Below are 21,319 nucleotides of genomic sequence, written 5' to 3'. Positions count from 1 at the left end.
GTGGGTCAGAGACATTAACTAGGTTAACTCATACAGGAAGCAAGGGATTGTGCCCTTTATAGAACAAGATCTGGCTCAAGAATGTCTGGGAAAGACTTGTGATGTCTCTTCAAGCTTCTAACATAAGCAGAGAAGACACCCTAATAGCAGAACCTCCTGTTCACATATCTTCTCTCAATGCAGAGAGACATTAATTACTCAGTTTTAAAGAAATACACTTACTGGAACCAATGAGTTACTGTCATCATCACGTAGAGCGAAGCCAGGAAGAAAACAAAGTGGAAGTAGGCATAACTGTACACTGTGCCTTTCTTCTCATCATAAACCACTGTTTGGCCTCCTCTTTTTTCAATGTGATCTTCAGCATCAGCTGTAAGAGACAGGAAACAAGAAAGTTTTTGCAAATGTAATGAGTACTGAAAACAGCAGCTGTTCACAAAGAACACCACAAATCATCTACAGTGTGATTTAGGAAAGTGTAACTCATACTGAGCCTACACTTGAACATTTCCTTGCCCTCAGGTTATGGGCCTAAACCCTCAGTGAAAAACTGGACCAACACTGAAATCCTGCCTTGTAGCAGCTTCCTGGTCTATTGAGTAGTTTTTGAGCATTGGGACCATTTAAATTGCTCTACCTGTATGATATTTTTCTGGCAAGTCCATGCTGATAACTTTGATTGTACCAGGTCTGCAAAAAGGACACTCCCTTCTTATCTCACTACCAAACTGCAGTCCCCCCAGAGCTGCTGAGCCAAAAATCCAGCAACCAGTCACACCCACAGGCATGCAAAGAACAGAGATTACTCTTCGTATATTGCAGTTTAAAGAATTAATAACTAGCCTAGTGTTTTTAAAATGGTGTTGTGACATCTCTAGCTTCCCTCTGTAGCCTAACTTTGAGCAATTCATCTGCTTCAGTTTGATATGCTACAAAATATGAGCAGCTCTCCATCCACAGCTGTGTCCTTAGTTTCTTAGCTTTGGCCTAAAAGCCACAAATAAGGTAAATTTTGCAGTGAAAACATAATTACCATCTCCATCAGGTACACAGCAAAAGCAGCATCGAGCTACCTGTGGAACAGACAACAGGAAGAAGGTAAGAATCTGTGCTACAGCAAAGCAGAACAGTTGGGGAAGGAAGGTCTGTTGTGTCTACGCTGCAGACACTAATTTAGAGAAGTCTGGTTTGTATTTCCAACCAGCACAAAACTCAAATTAGGATTTGCCCAGTAGCTCATAACAACAGTTTCTAAGCTTCAGAAAAACCTACTCAGTAAATTTGAAGAAATGAGATGTTCTTTAAGAATTACTCTATCTTTTCTACATAACTTTGGGTCCAATAAAGGAGCAAATAATTATGACAAAATGGTAAAGCACATTTGTATTTAGAGACTTACCTCTTCAGACCTGCATACAAGTTCCTTTTAGGAAATTTCTTTACTAAGATGAAAGTATAAGGAACTTTTAAAACTCTGATGCTGTCAGAGACTGAAACGATTAATGATTTATGCATTCTAGGATCACCAGGGGACTTCTGCAGGCTGGGAAGAGGTGGCTGTTGGCCCATCAAAGCCCATCCCCCCGCCAATCCTGAAAGGCAGGAAAAACCCTTTTATGTGCCCCTCACTGGAACTCTGCGCAGGCCCAGGAGACGTTGGAGGCTCGTGGCATGGCCCGTGACACTGTCCATGGATATAATAACTCATAACTTCTTGGAGAGTGTGGGCTTCCCTCCCCCACCCCCAGTGGATCAAGGCCACCACTTCAACTGACAGACATGGAAGCTGCAACTACCAAGTTTCATCGCTGGACCTCATGGGCAGTGACTATACACATTTTTGCACTCTCATCTTTTCTTTCCTTTCCTCTCCCTTACCCTTATCCTGTCTTTCCCTTTCTCTCCCTTATGCATTTCCCCTAAAGGTTATCTTTACACCATATTGCTATAGATGATAAAGATGACAACACACAAAATAGCAACATACCTGTTTACCTTTGAAACAAAATTGTTCTAAAATAAACCCTACACATATATGTTTTCAAACACTGATTATTCAGTGCCATTTCACTCTAATCCACTCCAAGGGACTTATTAATAAGAACCTAGGTTACTCCACTCCCCCCCTTTCTGGGGCGGGTTGCAACAGATGCATGGGTTAGAAATCACAACTGCAGAAGCATAAGTAAGAAATGTAATTATCTTTGCAAGATTCTGCTGAAATGGAGCCAGGATGAGCACAAGCAGAATGAAGCAAAGAAGGAAGTTAATTTTTCTGCTTTATTTAAATGAAGATTTCCTTTTTTTTTTTTGTTTTGTTTAACTGATGGAAAAAGGAAAGCTGAAATCAACACTTTCTGGTAATATAAATGGAGAAAAGGTGTTGACCATTTAAAAAATAGACAGTATTTTCTGCACCAGACCACAGTACAAGCCAGCATTATCTGTAGTGCATCACCAGTGTTATTTATTCTGATAAAATCCTTCTCCGGGATTTATTTTGCTTGTGGTCTGATTAAGACAATGAACCCTATTAGGAAAATTCACTTCCCTAACTATTATACCAGTCAGTCTTTATAGTAAGAAAGTCTATTAACTTTGTTTACTTAATTAGTTCACACTATACAGTGCAATGCAGTGAAGTACTGGAGTTTTACTGGACACTTTGGTATTGTTCATGCTTAAGTAAAACAAACCAAAGAACAGACCAGCCTCAGAAATAAGGACTTTGCTTCTTGGAAGCTCACAGCTGTCTCTGAAGGATAAAAGATACCCCTGAACAGCAAAGATAAGGCCACAATTCTAGTCCCTCTAAAACATCTTTGAAACCATACCAGTATCATAGATAAGTAACTATCTCAAGGCTGACTTCAAGGACGTCTGGATCAACAGAGAAGAGGTAAGAATGCTGCAGAAATACAGTTCCTTTGCAGAGTTTTACTATAATTAGATAATTATATTAGATGGTGTGTGTGCTAGTGATTAGTCAAATCACGCTGTACCTGCATGCTTGAAGGGTGTAAGAACCCTGTGTAAAACCACATTTGGGGTGCTCCAAGTTGGCTGGGACACCTCACATGCATGAATGAATATCTACTCTTGCTATTCTAAAGTTTGTGTTCTAATTTCTCTCATTTGTCAAATGGCCAGTTGCATGCTTTCCCAGAAAACAGATGGCAGATCTTTAAGGTAAATTGTCCAGCAGAAACATCAAGTGGCAGTTTTTACCTTGCATATCCCTGATTACCTGCACTCACTCGGTTCATAACTCAGGAGAAGCCAAAAAGCTCATTCTTTGTCAAGAGACTGTCTGAGAGTTTAAGCAAACCCCTCATTCTGTATCTTTTTCTACTCTGTGCCTAGCCTCACCTACACTGCCAGCCTGAGCTACCCTGGGACTGCACTCACATTCTGCAGCAAGGGTTGGGTTCCCTCAAACATTTTAATCAATTGCAATTAAGTCCTGGCACAGATAGAGTGATGAAATTAGCAACACTGGCACACACCCCCCAGCCCCTTGTACACGCTCAGCTGCCTCCAGCACAGACACTGACAGACTCTCTGTACAGCAGCAACAACTGCAGAGCTGCATTCACTCCAGGCTGAGAGACAAAGGCCTTTTGCCACAGGGAAGGCAATCAGAGTGCAATTAGTTACTCTTCATCTGTCATTTCTTTATATTTACATTCAGTGGCTCTTGTCTGGCTCTTTAATATGCAACAGTCTGGAACTAATCCTCTGGGCAAGTACTATGGCAGACAGATGGACCTTCCCAATGAGGGGCCACATCCCACATCTACGCTACGCCAGAGGCTCCCAGCCTTCCCACTGCTCCTTCCACAGGGGCACAGACCCACACCCTCTGGACAAGACCTCTTACGGTGTAAGGTGGGCAAAGAAGGTGCATGGGTGTAAAGGGCATCTGTTTTCTCTCCAGTGCTCCCTGTCCCACCCCTCAGCACAGGGCAGCATGGCACAAGTCCTGTCTGGACTTGTTTGAGACAGACTGAGCCAGGTCTCGGTGGTCAGTGCCCAGCCAGTTGGTAGGCTGCCCTCTTGCAAGGGCTGGGTCTGGTACCAGCACCCTGTCCAGCTGCAGCATCCTGCCAAAGTAAGCTCCCCTGGCACCGTGTAACACTCCCACAGTGAAATGTGTTTTGCTTCCCTATGCCCAGCTACTGCAAACACCAGGTGCATCAGCAGGTACTTCTGCATTTTTGAATTCTCACAGACACTTTCATTAAAGATTTGAAAAATAGAAGTTAAAACTGCAGAATGAAAGTAACACCAATGCAGAGAGAGCTAGGAGGAGAGATTCATCTTCCAAACACACACACATATTTGAAGAGCGACACTTCCAAGCCCAAGTAAGGGATGACTGTTACTCAGCAAAACCCCACTCATTTTCTAGTGTTTTCTGGGTGTTCTCAGGATAAGGAGGCCAAACAAACAGGTAGGTGGAATGAAAAGACCTGTACAGTTGAAACAGGAATGAGAAATATCACCAGAGACGAAGTTACAGGCAAAAAGAAAGGAAGTACTCATGTGTGGAAATAAAAATGAGATAAGAAGTTGGGATCATAATCAGTTGGTATGAGAACAAAGGCAATCAGGACTGAAAACGCTCAAGAATGCCTCCACTTCTTTTACTGATAGCTTTCCAGCACACTCGTCCTTTAAATGAGAGGGCATGAGCTCATGGGAAGCACAAGATTCACAGGAAGTCTGTAGGATGTTGAATAAACTTCAAAAGCAGCAAATTATTTCATTACATAAAGGCACCTCCACCAAACCAGCAAGAGCTACAGAAGGGTCAATGTGCAGAGGCATGTAGCACAAACAAGCTTCTGTTTACACCTAATTACAGATTACTGGCCATGAAAACAACAAGAAAAGCAGAGGAGAAAGTCTGCACAGAAATCCTGTGGGAAGTAGTAAGAACTTACTTCAGTTTCAGCTGTTGCATATATTCCTCTCAGTGCCTCTGAACTTGATCGTGTTGTTGAGGTCAAACTAGGAGGAAAAGAAGTTAGTGTCAATCTCCTGGGCGTAACTCTAACCCCAACAGGGTTACTTTTCAACATCACAGCAAACATAAATAGCCTATTCCAATGTCTAAGCTAAGCATTTGCCTGGATGCTATCACAAAGCACTAAGTACATAACAAGTTCGTTCTGCACTAGTACAAACCAGCCTGGCAGATGGCCACTGGCCAACTTATTCTGTATCATGAGTTTAAAATTAGATCACTCCTGAAAGGTGGTGAATTCACCACCAGACAGCACCAAACACTCCAATTTGCAAGTCAGAAGAGATCTCCTCTGCTGTGCACAACCAATGCTCAGTTCACAGCCATCACTTTGGCTCAGCATTTCTGTAAAGGCTTTGCCAGCGAACTCAAGGTCTCTGGCAGCAGTCAGTTTTCAAAAGTAAATTACTAGTAACTGTTGTCAGTGTACCAGTTCCTAGAAATCACTTTCTTGCATGGCTGTAGTTGTCTGGGGGGAATCCTTTCTAGTTTCTTTTGATAGGAAACATTTCTTGCAGTCTTACCCTTTTAGGATGTGTAATGCTTTACTGTACATGCTGAGCCTTGGTAAGCAATGCTTCAAAAACACTCCCCTTGAAGGCCTTCTTATTTCCCCAGCTGCATGGTACACTTCAGAGGCAGGCTACATGAATATTGTCTGCATTCTTGAAACACCTCCCTGAGGCACTGGAAATGATCTTCTACCATGAACTAGACCCATGGTACATGATATCCATTTATTTTATATCAGAGTTAAACAGAAGACATATGCACATTTGATAACAGAAGAGTAAGTCTCTTGTTTTCACTTCAAAATTATGAAGGAATTTCAGTATGTGAACTCTAAAGTGGACTGATTTAGAAGCAAAATTTGCTCAAAAACCTGCAGCAGACAGCCCCTGTCTCCTGGCAAGTTGCACAGCCAAAAGACAAGATATATCACCTTTCAGTCATCAGCAACTTCCCGTCCCAGAGCATGACTTAATTTACTGATATCAGCTACAGTTATACAAGGTTAGCATCAAAGATACATGGGCACAAAGAGGGGTTTTCTTAGAGTAGATCTCTGGCAAATCTTGATGGCAATACTGTGCTCATCACTTATCCAAGGAAGCCCTAAACCCTCCCAAACAGTTTGTTTGTTTTAAAAACCCCCAACAACCATCATAGCCTCCGCAAGGAGGCTACAAAAATTTCAGGTAGATTTTTTAGGTGGACATAACTGCATAGAGCTTCTCTTATGGAAGCGTAAAGAGAGGATCAAAGAACCCTGGGATGAAGGACAGGTGAAAATTTTTTCCCTCCATTTCTAGATGTAAATTGCTCTATTTGATTTTTAATGAGATATATTTGTTTCAAAAGTTGTATTATCTTGTAGAACATTTTTGGCTAAAACATCTGCAATTCTGAAACTGAAGAGAATATTAACTTTCCAGCTCAGCTCTATGCTATATCTCTCTGTGATTTTGCATGAGCTCTGCTATAAGCTTTCGCTGTTTGGACCACAACATTGTATTTACAGCGAGGTAACTGCAAACCCTCAGACTTACCAAGAATATAAAATGCAGCCAAACAAAATCGTAGTACCCAAGCCAGTAACCAGGTTTTCATCTCTATGCAGGCCTTGACTGAATTCAGGTACACAGATTGTGATATTCCGATGGTTTTCATCCAGGACTTCACAAAACAGATCAAACAGAAAGAATAGTTTGCAAAGATCATTTCACTGCATTTCAAAGTAATCTTCAGACCGGCAGTTTTTAATGAAATATTTTTATTATTTCAGATACAGGGTAGGTACATTTCAGTTGTTTCTATATATCTTTTAAAAAAGATCATACAGGAAAAAAATCTGTAAAGCTGATCCAGCAGACTCTGTGTTTCAGGCAAAACAAAAATGCAACTTACTAGGGTACTAAAATTTCCTATTTGACCATAGCAGACTAAAAAGGAGAAAACACATTTTATGAAGTAAGAAATTAGAAATTGGAAGTCTGCCAACACTCCACAGCCATATAAGACCAAGATAGTACAGACCTGAGACCAGAAATTTTTTTGACAGAAAGGGTGCCTTGAGGACAGCTATGAAATTCACACACAGTGAAAAAAGGTGGTCAGTAGTAGCCCTGTTCTCAGAGGGATATACAGAAGATCAAGGGACAAAAGGTGCACCAGTTCAGGCAATATCTTTTCTTGGCATCTAATCAAATCCTACTTCTAGATCCCTGAAATGAAACCACTTCAGTCCTTGATGTTCCAAGTTGCATCTGGCATTTTGATATCTTCCTGGAATCAAGGAAAGGCAGAGAGTAGCCTGCAGCATTATCCCAAAGCAAGAGATTACAGCTGCACCTTATCTCAAATCAAGAGGTTTTTGAGTCAGTGCTGCTTAAGGCATCTCCTTTTACTTTCCAGCAGCCACAATGCATTCCCATCAAGACAGCACAACTGTTGGTAGGGGCAGAGGGAAAAATGCAGCAAGGGCTACATCCAGGTTAAAAATAAACTCAGTCAGTTCCCTGACCCAGCGGGGGAGGATTTTGCATGGCCCTGCAGTGCTGGACAAACAGCTTTATCAGGACACAGAGGGGACAGTGTGGAGTTGAGAGCAAAAGAAGAGGATAACCAGCCTGTATGAAATACCTTGGCCAGAGATGTGCAGATTCCCCCACCTATATCCATCAGGGACACATCTGCAGCAAGGCAGGCCCACTGTTTAGCAGGCATTTTAGTGATGTCTGGCACCAAAAAGCTAAGGTACATTATAATAAGCACAGATTCAAGAGACATAACATTTTGTTTGCCCATTCTTTCTTAAGACATTTGGAACTCTTTTGGGTGTTGCAAATACTTGCAGCCTGTATTTTCTTCAGGCCTTGTACGCAAGGTACCCAAATCTTCGTTCGCGAAGCCCAGCCATGATGATGTACGCAAGGTGTCCAGTTTGAAAGACTGACAGTTTGGAAATCCCCTTCTTCACAAATGAGGGTAATGCTTTAACATTAGGTAAGTTCATGGCAAACCTGAGTGACAGGGCATGGGACACCACAGAAAGTGCCAGCATCCCATACATTCTCTAGCACATGCCACTGTAAAAGCTGACAGGCCAGCATGAGAGTCCTTATCACACAATCAAGGGAGGACGGAGCACCTCTGAGAGCAGATGACAACCATGAAAATTCTCAGCCATGGGAAGACAAGGAGGAGCATCTGATTCAAGGAGGTCTAAGAGAGTGTGCATGATGCATTGTCTTTGCATATAAATATTGCACACAAATGCAATAACCACACGTGCAATACATACAAGAAGAATCAGAGGATTCATTTAACTGCTTAAGTCTTTGTCAGAAGCATGAAACAACTCGAGGCTGATGATTTCTTTCCATACATACTTTCTCCCCCTTCTTTTTCTTTTTACACTGTGTCAAGACTTAGGAGTAATTCAAACACCTAAATTCAACTTTATATTCATTCAAAGTACTGCTTTAGCTCTGTAAGTAAATCTTACACCTAAATATTGTCTGGTTTTCCTTTTTAACTCTAGAATACTCTTGTGTGTGTCTGTACCTATACACGTGTGACAGAGATATTTTTTTCCCATCTCTCCCCTTTCTTCTTGGGAAGTGTCTGTGTAAACTTTTGCTTCCTGCCAGTTGACTTATTTTCTTCTAGTTATTGTTGTTTCAACTATTCAACACTTACAGTTGAGCAATAATAAAGAAGGGTGTTTTCGTACTAATTCAAGCCAGAAAAGCCTTCTTTAAGTGAAAAGAATGCTTCTAGTCCAAATATGTGAATCTGATAGTTATCTGGGTAAAGGAAAGTTTAAGTTGTGCTTGTGAAGTCTTGCTGTGGTTTCACAGTGTAAAGACCTTCAAACTCTAGGGAGTTCCATACTCCTGACTTGGAATGCCAACAGCTAGAAGGCAAGTAGAGTTCAGGAAATCTGCTGAAGAACAGCATCATCTCTACTGCAATGTAACTCCAAGTCCTTTCTTTGAATGTTTACTCTCAAAACAAAATATGAGTGGTACTCGAGTTTTTTCTCCATTAGGAATCCAGTGCTAAGGTGATCTAACACACTTTAGCACACTTTTTCTAGAAGAAAAAAAAGTCATTTTAGTATATCCATTCTGATGGGCTGCATCTACTAACTGGATCTAGTAAACTTTTGGATGGAGCTGATCACCCAGCTTCTTCCAGAGGCATCCAAGAGCCATTTGTTCCAACTCTTTTCCCATCATGTGATCAAACGCATTACATGTTGAGTCATATCCTATTGTATGAGAACATGCACTTGACATAGCAGGAATAGACTACATGACTTTGGGAAATTTTTTCATGGGAACCAGACTGAAATTGGTCTGATGCAACAGATGCAACTCATGCAAGGTAAGTTAAGCTCCCCTACACCAAACCATTTAAGGCACATGGAGAGTGCCAATTGCACAGTATCTCTGCTGCACAGATGTATTTGTAGTATTTGCAATTTCTTCTGTGAAGGCCAGAACAGACCAACACTTCTATATCCCAGCACTCCTATATCCCCAAATTTTTTATTTCAGGTTTGCTAAATTCTTGGGTTTAGTACATGGCATGTCTAAAAGAATTAACGTAAAGTATCAGATAACTTACTAGTTTCTGGTGGCTTGCTGGATAGTGCTGAGAAAGTGAGGTACATGACGTAGCAGCTGATAACTCCTGACTGCAGCAAACCAGAGTGGGGCTGACCTTCACAAGAAAGATGAAAATAAGTTATTTTTGTAGACAGTTTAACAGAGGGAAAAAGAAATTAGTATCCTTCAAAGAACAGCATGCCAGTATCTTTTATTTTTACTCAGAGCAGAAAACAAGGGTTTGAAGCAGTTTGGATACAGTTCCCCTGGCCTGCCAAGAGAAAAAAGCCAGCTCTGCTGGCTTTTTTAGAAAGGCATTAGAGATTCCCGTGTAAGTAAAGAATCACCCCTCTGTTTTTGCCAAAAGCACCAGCTTTTCAAAAGCTATTGACCAGCTGCCACAATAATTTTATTTGCCTGTAAAATCTGTGTTAGAGTCACTCTACCATTTTCAGGTCCAATGTATGCAAGATACTAACAGCACACATAAAATACACTAAAGTATGAAATATTGCTGTCAGCTCCTCCAGGTCCAAACTTTACAAACTACACAAGTAGTCAAAAGTAAACAGTAAAACAGTGCTGAATGAGTTTGACAGCTTCAACTGCTAGCACTGCAAGACTAAGGTAAGTTTCACAACACAGTACCAGCCATCAGAGCACAAGCCTTCTTGACAGTATGACTACCTGATGGCATACCCAAAATGTCTCACATCTCTATAGTTTCAGCAGTACAGCTGATGACCAGCAACAACACTTCATAATGTAGATAAAAAGTCAAGAGCAGCACCAGTTCTGAACTATCATTAGACTTCCTCCCCAGGCATGGCTCATGCCTCCAGGCACACAGCTGAAACAATACCAGACATCCAGGAGGAGAAGACGTCAGTGGACTCACGATTCTGGACACAGGGTGATATGGCCACCAGTGACACAAAGAGGCACAGGCCCCCGTTAACTCCAATCAGGACCTTGTTGTACATGCAGCCCTCTGAGCGAGTGTAGAAGAGAGCCATGAGGACCAGGGCTGCCACAGCAATGGAGTACAAGATGAGAGTGACCAAGGCAAGCAAACCACTCCACACTTGCTTGTGGTTTGCACCTGCAGTCCTGGGGAGAGAGAAACAACCACCTTATCTTTGTCTTCCCTTCCCCAAAACATAAAATTCTAATAGCTGAATAGTTCATATCCTCAAACACGAAAGACAGCGTTTATTTTCCTGAAGCATGTGTGCTCACTACACCAACACAGACCCTTGCCAGGTTCCTCCCATGAAACAAAGGGAAACGTTCCTTAGCATCAGTGTTTACATTCTGTAGAATCATGCTCAGCCCTTTCTGTAATTATAGCCCAGCATTGACACCCGTAACTCCCAGCCTCTGCAATCGGCCCATCAGCACATCTCAGCTCAGTACTTCAGGGATTTCCTCAGTGGCAACTTGGAATGCCCCAGGCTCAGCTAGCCAGTGGTGGTCTCCACACAAAGAAAGCAGAGCCATACTGCCTCTCTTCTGCACTTGTGTTACCTTGGTAGTTTTAGCACCCTTTCACTCAAAACCCCTCATCTCCATTTGGGTCTATCCCACCAGTCTCCCTTAGCTAAAGCATAGTCCATCTTGTTTTCCTCTCTTTACCTTCCAAACACTTCTTGCAAAGATCACCAGGGTTTTAAGAGTAGTAACTAGAAGAGTTGTTTTGACACGATGGGATTTTTGGTGTGTGGAAAATCTTTTTAGATTTGTTGTTTTATTGGTTTTTTTCCTGGTGTTTTTTTGAAACATGACTTATTTTAAAAGAATATCTAATGTAGGGAGAGCTAAAGTTAAATGCTGCTGCTAGAAATCTTTCATCCACAAAAAACCAGCTACAGTTATTAGCACTAAAAATATCTGTGGCATAAGGAGCTCTCACCTCTACATCCCCAAAAACAGGAATCTAACAAAGCCTAAAAATTTACTAAAACTCTTTCTTTGCAGTTGGTATCCTAACTAGAACAACAGAGGACTGCAAAAGTTTGTAGAGGAAGAAATGTGAGACAGAAAGGCGGAGGCAGGAGTTCCTGCAGTTATGTGGGAGGACAATTTAAATATATTAAATTGATGAGAGGCTAAGGGCTTGGAAGGTTATAGTAAATATACTTAAGTCAGTGCCCAAATGGGGTATATGTGAGTTGGTAATGGAATTTTGCGTATTTAGATGATAGGAAAGAAGTTGAAGAGAAAGTAGCAGTTCTCATGCTGAGAAAAAAAAACTGATGTGCATTAAGCTGACGCAAAAAAAGCAGGATTTATCAGCTTACATCATTGCACGCAGTTTCACTATTACATTTTGCAAATCCAGTTTTACTCTCTTGCACCACTCCACTTCTTAGCAGGTGTATTTTCATAGAAAATATAAACCAACTTTCTCTCTTCAACTGCGAAGTTTTGCATCTCATCACACTTACTGGAAGCCAAGCAATTGAGGTAAAGAATAAATCAGCAGAGTAGAAGTGAACAACAAGGAAACATTTCCACTGGGAGAGGAGAAAGTAGATGAATATTGACATGAAAGTGTCTTCCAAACGTTACATTCATGATACTTTTATACTCTTTGTTATGAGAAAAGTATTGGTCAGGAGTGCACCAGAATTTTAAGCAAATAACTACTTGCCCAACACATACCAATTTTTATTCCATTTGTGTGCGAACTCAACCAGCAGGATGAGCTGAATGACAATGAAAAGGCACCCTCCTGTAGCTCCTACGTAGCGCCAGGCTGAAAGGCAGAGAGGCAGAAAATAGGTCAAACTGCAGCTGCCTTTCCCTTGAGATAAAATGGAATTATTTTCAATGTAGGGAAGCTGTTAATGCGGTTTGAATATCTGAAGCTCACAGACACAGCAAGAGATGAGAGATTTCTGATGAAAGGCCAGCTCAGTGGACTCAAGATTAGCTCCCTGATGAATTCAGCTTGCAACCTGCTACACTTTCAACACAATCACATTAGGACATCTATTGAGTTTCCCTAACCTAGAGAATTTTTGTGGAGACTATGAGTTACTATATTCAGACAGAAAATACTGAAACCTTTATTTGTTACTGGCAGGAGGGAGGTGGTGTGAAGACATTGCACAGGAATTTAAACCCTGAAATTGCAAGGTACTGAAACCCAGCAGTAAAAAGGGAAATTTCTTCCAATACAGATTATAGCACCATAGAAAAACAAAGGTGGGGTTTATGTATTTACAAATGCTTTTCCAAGCCACTCCCAAAGAACACTTTGTATTCACTGACTAATTTTAAGACAGGTTGTTTGACTACTTAACTGTTGATCTGCATAGACTGTATTTGTGTAGCTGCTTGGGTACTTTGAACAACAGATCTCTTATGTGCAACATCAGAAGCCTCTGAGGAAATACAGATACCTATTTTAATGTTTAGCTATATATAGAGCTTGTACTGCTGTGCAGTGCATAGCCTATAAATTACTCCAGGTGTGCAGTTGATTTCAGTGAAGAAGGAAATGCATCAGCAAAATTCAGCCACATCCTTCTATTGTGTTTTCTTTTTGAAAAAAGCCTGTATCAGTGAAGTGAAGATGAGAACGGTCAGGGCATGTTTCCATTAGCAATTCACGCAGAGATTATTTTTTCTTCCTGTACCATAAACTTATTATTTGAAAGCAAGTGAGCACACTGTTCTTGGAACATACAATATAAAAAAATGGAAGAAGATAGCCTGTAAAAAAGTACATAAAAAATAGACAGAGAACAAAGTGGCATGTGCGTTTGGAAGAAGTGGAGTAGGAAAAAGCAGACCACCAATAGAATGAATAATTAAGTAGCCAGACTCTCAGAATATCCCACTGCCACAGGATACTGCAGGATGTTTAATGGATCCAGGACAGATAAGGTTAGCATGGCCAGTGTGGAATTAACACCACAGCCCATACAAACCTAGTGCTTGCATGTAATATTCCTCCTCCATGATCAACAAACTGGTGAGCATGGGTAGCACAACAAGAGACCTTTCGCTTTTTTAAGAAAAAATAAGCAATAAGGAAGAATGCCCCCCAAGCAAACAAAACCAACCAAACAAAACCCCAAACCAAACCAAACAACAGTGAAAGTTTCTTGATAGGAGGGAGAAAAAAAAAAGAGAAGACAATAACATACAATTCCCAACTCATCCGTAAATCTCAAATTCAGAGACTAACCAGAGAACAGTTTAGCAGGAAGGGCAGAATATGACTTTAGAGTGAAATGTCAAGACATAGTACGGGGAATAAATCTTGTTATGTTGTATCTTCACACTAGGTAAGACTGCTGTTGAGAATCAGCACAAAAAGTTCTGTTTCTCCTTTTCTGTAAACACATCAGTTCTTGAAGACTTCTCACCTTGCAAGGATGACAGGCAGTCTTGCTTGCTCATGAGTACAAAGCATTGTACTGCTACATCTTTCTAATCCAAACAGTGTCCTTAGGTACTAACAACAAGCACATATAGCCATCCCATAAATTCACAGAGGAGAGGAATAGGGGCATCACTTCTGGGGCGTCAAACTGAGCCACGACCAAACAAATAGTAAGAGGAAGAAGCTGAATTATACCTGTCAGTGATTCACTTGCAGTGCTTTTTACCTTTAGTTTCCCAGAGTACTGTGCTCATAGTATGCCTGCCTACTCTATTCTCTTCCTCCGTATTACTCCTTCCTCTTTCCCTTTTAAACATCCTGGCTAAAGGAGACTGGTGTTGTGAACAATGTAACCAAGTCCTAGTGGAAGTAGACATCATGCGCAAACAATCCTTTGCATTACCGATCCTATTCCTTTCCACCTGTCTGGACTCAACAGCTTATAGGCTTTCAAGTATCTCTCTCATAAAAGAACAAATTCATGTCTGTACCACCAGGATTTTTGCTCCTAGCCCACAAGACTCCAGTGAGAAGCTCCCCTCCTAGCTGGCATTTAAGTATTGGGATAGTACCAGCGTGCTTGTGTGGGGCCAGGGTGCTTTCCAAAAGTGGAAATGCTTCTGACATGTCATCCTCAGCAGAGCACTTATATCATAGTCCAAGAAGTCTAATTTTACTTTATTGGATTTAGGCCACCAGCCTGAAAACTAACAACATCCCAAATTCTTTTGGATCATTGTGAGTTTTCAGGCAGCAAACACCAGCACCCGGCAGGTCACTGTGCCCCCTTGAGCACTGGCACCTCCCCAGAGTACAGTATGAAGCCCAGCTACTGTACTACACCAGAGCTACCTGCACAAGCCAAACTAACATGCCACTCTCTGTCCTTGAGTGAATAATTTATTTTGCACCATTACAGTTCCCTACTTCTTAAAGAATTTGCAAGATAGCACTGCAGTGGTATTGTTACCTACCCATTTGGCCTGCTCTTGATCAGAAAAAACATGCTCTTTCCTGCACACTCCCATGAAGACATGTCTGTGCGGGAAGACACAGTGTTCCCCCCAAAACAGCTCTGAATACTCTTTTTGCACCTGGCCCATACAGGCTTTACTTGAAGAATCATGGCGATACTCATGTTGATCAGACCTCCAGGATTTTTTAACCACCCACAAGATAGTACAGAACAAAGCAGCGTAACAAAGTAAGGAGGACATACCATTGAGGAAAGTGTCCTGATCAGGAATGAAGAAGGCTCCTGAGCACATTGCTGCCAGAACTATAAGTTTAATAAGCCAAAATCTGGATCAGAGGAAAAAACAAACAAAAAAAATCAACTGTTCGTAATAGGAATTAGAGGTCTTCAAATAAAGTACCACAAGAGATAAAATACCCTCTCTTTACCACTTTAGTTAGTTTTCACTTGACTGTATTATTTCTGACAATAGCAGTAAAATCAATTTTTTAATTGAAGGGAGTTTTTTACTACTATGACACCCAAGTGGAAAGCTGGCGGCACTAACCTCTAAAGAGATGTGAAAATTAAGCAATCGAACAAAAAACTCACCCGTTATGAATGTATGCTCGGCAGCTTTTGCTGCTGTTAATTTTGATGGTGAACAAGAAGAATAAAAAGAAGAAACAGGCCATCCCAAAACAAACTTTGTACACTGCAGAGTATCCCACCAACTTCTCGCACATCTCACCCGCCTGAATACCCTTGCACATCTCCTTGTAGAATGGAATCTGAAAAGCAGAACATGTTATAAGCTGTTAGATAGGACACAAGGCCCTCATAAACAAGCATGTCTATGTCTAGGCATCATGGACTTTTCACTGGCTTCTAACACCTTTCACTCTTGACACCCCTTCAGCCCGGATTTAAGGGTTCAGGGGTTATAACAAAATGTAAAACACAAGGTACTTAAATTTTCAGAACCTCCACTCCTTCCAGATGCTTTGGGATACAAGTCCACCTCCCTTCAGCTCTGTTGGCTCAAGACATCCCTGTTCCTTACTGTTTATCCCTTCCCCCTGGGGACCTTCTCCCTTCTTCCCATGCTTTACAGCAAAAGACTCTGATTGCTTCAGCAATTCAGCTTACATGAGACATACCAGTGGCTTGGGATGCCCCGGGTGGCAATGCAGACTGAAGCACGCCCAAGCGTCACCAAACCTCTCCATTACACTCTCTGAAAGGGAGTTGTGCCAGTTGCCCTGATTTTGCTTAAAATTAACAGAAAGGCAGGAAAATTCCACCCTTCTCTTGACTCATTAAATATTTGCCTTTGAGGCCTCGGTCTCACCGCACAGGGAAAGCAAACAGCTGCACATTTTGGCTTCAGTTTCAGCACACGGACATGAGGCTGGGTGCTCAAAAAACTAGTTCTGTGTGGCCAGGACTCACTGCTGAGACACCTCTGTGCAGAACCTCCCCCCACAGCCAGGGAACCATTCAGCTTCACAAAAATACAGGCATTTAATTAGAAAACCACTGTCCATTTCAAAGAAAAAAAGGGCCTCTGTATGCTTACAGCCCTCAGCTGAAGCTAGTGAGACCAGTTGAGCAACACACGAAACCCTCTGGAGCTGATTGGTGCTACCTGTACCAATTGGAGGAGAGAGAAGACAATATGTGGCAGGACGCAACATGCACAAATAAATAAATAACTCTGGCAAAGGAAACCTCTTCCTTCAGCAGGCGGGTCAGTACACAAATCCAGGACAGTGAAAGAACGAACAGGGGTTGGGAGCAAGCCATTAAGCAGCATTCCCAGCTGGGTCGAAACCCCTCTGAGATGCAGGAAACAAGGGACAAACAAGTAAACTGCCAGCTTCCAGCTAACTGGGCTCTGAAACCCTGCCTCCTTCAGCAGGGTATGCAATTTCCACCCTGGTTCCAGGAAACAAACCAGTCAGGAGCTCTACAACTCTCTGTGCGGTTTCTCAAAGAGAAATTATTTTAGCAGCTCACAGCAACACTGAGTTGCTGAGCTAAGGATAGGAAACCTAACGACAACACAGAGCTGATCCCAGGTGAGATAGAACAGCTGAGGAGATGAAAAGCAGGTCTGAACGCAGCTGCATGGTATTACAAGAATGGATTCAAGCTGGGCTACTGTGAGTTGCTCTTTCAGCAAAAACTCAGAGATGAGTAGCCAGTGTGTTAGAAGCTGGACATTATATGAGTAGCTGTAGCTAACTTGCATCCAAGAGTTTTTTGAAAGCTCCTGAGAAACTGTCTGCAGCATCAGCAACACTTTTCCCAGGTCTTGAAAGGCACTGAAATGTCAGACCAGGCAAATGTACCAGCATTCAAAATGAGCAAATGGATTGACTGGAATAATTATGAGAACTATCAATGCCACTGTGGCAGTTTGAGCCACATTAGAAATCCAAAATTCAATTTCCAGGCTCCCCCACCCTTTCCCACAATTTATCCTAACACCAGAGAGAAACTTTCAGGCCAGAGGCTTCTATAGGGGAAGGGGAAAGTATATACATTTATTTACACAAATAAATATACTGTACAAACTAAAAGCAACTATATATATATATATTTACATTTCTGTCAGTCCTTTTAGCCCCTCCCTTTAACTTTAGTCCAGGAAGAGCCTTTCAAGGCTGATATGTAACCAGTCTCTCTCTCTTGTGGGAGTGTTCTGGGCTCGAATGCTCCCCCTCACCAAGCTTCAGCTGTTTGTGGCAGTTTTTCTCCTCACAAAATCCAAGAAGATAGCTTTGAGTCTTTGTTCCTCGGTCTGCTGTGTAATCTCTCCCTCTCGGTCTCATACCTCGGTTCATAGGCTGCTGCAGTGTAGCTTATCAACATACGCATCCTGGAATCTTCATTCCTCCAAGTCAGTTCTCAGCTGCCCCCGGTCAGCTTTGGCAGGCAACTCCAGAGCTCTTGGCCCGTCTCCAATTTCACCTGGGATTCTTCCCCCGAGCGCCGGGCCTATCTCCTCGGGCCGTCTCTTGGCTCAGCCCCAATGCTGAGCCTCTCCTCCACTTACAGTGGAGGGAAAGAAAAAGCCCCCCTTTACACAGCTTCACTGCAGAAAAGGAGGGGGGAGAGGGCTTGGCTGCAAAGCCTGCCTCTCTCCTCTTACCTCAGGTGCTGTGAATTTCTTCTTTCACAGCACATACTCCAAATGCTGCCTCCAACTCCAGCCCAAGCAGAGTTGGGGGGGCTGCAGGGCTCCTCTCTCTCCCCTGGAGGGCAAGAGAAGGAGCCCAGCCACCCCCTGGCCTTCTCCACCTACACGCAGCAGACACCAACAGCAGAACTGCCAACCACTTCCAGTACTGTGTATATATGATTTTGAGCAGAAGCAAACAACATGAGTGGTGACTGGCTCTCCAGGGAACACTGCCCTGGCACCCAATCACCTCTGAGCCCCCCAGCCTCTCGGGGGGGGCCAATTTCAAACCATGACAGCCAAAGTGATGCCAGGGCAAGCCAAAAGGCCACAGCAATGCCAGGGAAAGCAACTGGGCTGTCAATTAATGTTTTCCTATTCTTTGCTTATAAAAACTATCATTCAGCAAAGGTTAGAAAGACACATAATATCTAACTAACAATATTTCTGGGAGAATTACTTATCTGTTTTATATAGATGATAGTATTCGCCAAGGGGACAGGTTTCTGCAAGATCCGTTCTTAGTACGAAGCATGATTTTGCTTACAAGACTTACAGAATGAAACAAAAAACCCAAAACCATAGGACTTGATTGTCTAGCTAACTAAAAACAAATTTCTGGGTAACCATAAATGGCCATCTTCTTTAATTGCATACTGATGGGATTTTTGACCCTATATGTTCTTTTCTCCATTAAGAAGTAATTTCCTTACAGATCCGGCTGAGAGAAAATAGATAGATTCACCAGAACAATAGCTCAGCTCGTGCCTACACAAATAAAGAGAGCTCAGCCATCATGTAGTATCCACAACACTATGCAGTAATAAGTGATGGCCACAGGAATAGTCCTATGGGACTGAATGCCCCTTTAGGAGATCTGTCACCCTAAAGGACAAAACAAGAATAATACCAAATGCTTGGGGACACCAGCAGATAATAAACAGAAGTACAATGCTGAGGACAATAGGACTGATGTTTTTGTGAGAGTTTGGTCTACTGCTGGAAACAATTTATCAAGGCTTATGTAACTTCACTGAAAGATAAAAAAGACTAATTTTTTTTAAAATCTATATCTCTGAAACATGTTCAGCTGCTGAGAAACCTGTCCACCCTATATACCATGCTTTCCATGGTGGTTTACCATGCTTTCCATTTGCCGGATAGTTTTCACAGCTGTTAGGTCACAGATTACATTTGCCACGATACAGTGAAATATCTACTTTTATACCTTTAAAAGCAACATAAGCTAAATTCTTTGGTCACTGAGTAGAGGACAAAGCATTCTTGTTGCAGAAACTCAGTATCCTATCAAATAACATAAGCGCCTCAGCTGCTGTACAAGCAGTGATGTTACCACAGCTAAGTCTGTAATTTTCCAACGTGCACTGAAGCCCTTTGAGATGTTCAGCAACTTCAAGCAACATCTACAGAAGCAGGGAGAGACTGCCCTGAACTTGCTTTGCCCTCACTGCAAGCTGCAGGCACCTGAAATAACAGCAGTGCAAAAAGCAAGCCAACATGGCCACAGTGCATCCAGGCACCAGCCTGAGGGGGCTTGGCCACCTCAGAGTTTGGGTCTGTCTGTACCCAAACATGTGAGTACAGGAGTGTGGGAAACAGCACTAGGGGGAGAATAGGAAGAAAGAAGTGTGTAGAAATGGGCCTGAAAAATAATGCTTTCATCTGGATGTCCTCATCCAAAGACGGAGAATACGGCAGACAAACTTCATTATGGAAAAGGAAGAAGCATGAAAAAAATCTGTGTAGGTGGAAAAACAAGAGCAAAAAGCCAGGTAAACATATCATGAGTGGTTGAGAAACTAAATAAAAAACTAAAAAACGCTTGGACCAAAACACATGTTATCTTGAATCTATGGCTAAATTCTTATCAGAAATAAACAATGGGCATCTGCACTTAAAAACTTAGCTTATTTTTGGTAGCAAATTTGGGGTATAACATACAATAATGCAGTTAAGGACCAAGACATAAACCTAGCCGAGGAAACAAGCCTGAAAGCATGTTCTGCCAGAATGTGTAACCATCCAGTACTGAAATGCTTTCACACAAATGAGTTTCCCTGGTGTTTGCCTTCCTGAAAACATCTTTCTTATTTTTCCTTTCATTAGTTAAGTAGGATATTGATATTTTCAGACTGAAACCACTAGTTTTGAAATAGCTTTAACATTAAAAATTCAATTAAAAAAAAAAAACCAAAAAATTTGAAAACATTCTTTTGAGAGACCAAAACAATTCTGTCTCTTTTCTTCTCTCAATTACCCTTTTGAAGCCTGTGAAATTCAAGGTTTTGCTTCAACAGACCACTTGTGAGTAAAGCTGTATCTGTTAAAAAATCCAAACTTACATAACTGGAAAAAAAAAATAACATAGGGATCAAGGCATAGAAGCACTTCAAGTTGGGTTCTGCTTTGCCTAATTTTGCAACAGAGTAAAGTCTCTAAACCATTTTGTGTAATTGCATATTGGTCTTTTCTGTATTTTTGTCCCCCTTGCTAGGGCTCTCATGTCTTGATTGATGAACCACCCCATCTTTTGCCTTGATACACAATATTGCTTTGCTAAATTCAATTTTGCATCCTACTATTCAAAATATTTTCCTGGTCAAAACCATGGGCTCCTTCCCTGCCCCTCCATTGCCTCTTGCTTCTTCCCCAGAGATCAAACACAAATACCTTGGTTTCATTGCAAATATTTCAGAATTTAACCCTTTGGGCCCCTCTCCCTTGGTGTCCTGTGGGCACTGGAACAGCTCAGGAGATGGGGAAGAGTGAAAACGTTAACAGAGAAGGAACATCCCCTCAAAGGACACTGTTCAATTCCTAAGGCTTACCACAGAAAAAGGATGTCCATACAAAGGTGCTGGTTAGATTAAGAACCAAGGTTTTGAAACAGTACCCAAATACTTCACAGATACCCTGTCTTCCCAGTGACACATTGTTTCATCTACCTGTCACCTTTGGAAGGGCTGTGGAAGCTGAGCTCCCTGGGACTCCTCTTTTTTCCAGCCATGTCAGAGGGCATGGAGTACATCCTCAGCTCTGAGCTGGCCCTGTGAAGTCTGGCACCTTGGGAACTAAAAAAAGTCCTAAATGTCTTTTAATAGACAGAATGCATGAC

The 21,319-nt window shown here is 41.9% G+C and overlaps 1 protein-coding gene across 1 annotated transcript in view; it reads right to left on the bottom strand.

Annotated features, from left to right (window-relative positions):
• Nucleotides 1-21,319, bottom strand: part of SERINC5 (serine incorporator 5) — a 44,205-nt gene that overhangs the window by 6,737 nt on the left and 16,149 nt on the right. The window contains exons 3-11 of the mRNA XM_032676276.1: nucleotides 15,609-15,787; nucleotides 15,261-15,343; nucleotides 12,310-12,403; nucleotides 10,544-10,755; nucleotides 9,665-9,760; nucleotides 6,580-6,706; nucleotides 4,947-5,013; nucleotides 1,034-1,073; nucleotides 223-370 (exon numbers count right to left, since the gene is read on the bottom strand). Of these exons, the coding sequence (XP_032532167.1) occupies nucleotides 223-370; nucleotides 1,034-1,073; nucleotides 4,947-5,013; nucleotides 6,580-6,706; nucleotides 9,665-9,760; nucleotides 10,544-10,755; nucleotides 12,310-12,403; nucleotides 15,261-15,343; nucleotides 15,609-15,787 (1,046 nt within the window). The remainder of the gene's footprint in view (nucleotides 1-222; nucleotides 371-1,033; nucleotides 1,074-4,946; nucleotides 5,014-6,579; nucleotides 6,707-9,664; nucleotides 9,761-10,543; nucleotides 10,756-12,309; nucleotides 12,404-15,260; nucleotides 15,344-15,608; nucleotides 15,788-21,319) is intronic.

This window comes from Chiroxiphia lanceolata, chromosome Z, assembly GCF_009829145.1.
Source record: "Chiroxiphia lanceolata isolate bChiLan1 chromosome Z, bChiLan1.pri, whole genome shotgun sequence".
In the NCBI taxonomy this organism is placed as follows: domain Eukaryota; kingdom Metazoa; phylum Chordata; class Aves; order Passeriformes; family Pipridae; genus Chiroxiphia; species Chiroxiphia lanceolata.
This window is presented reverse-complemented; position numbering and strand designations above follow the sequence as displayed.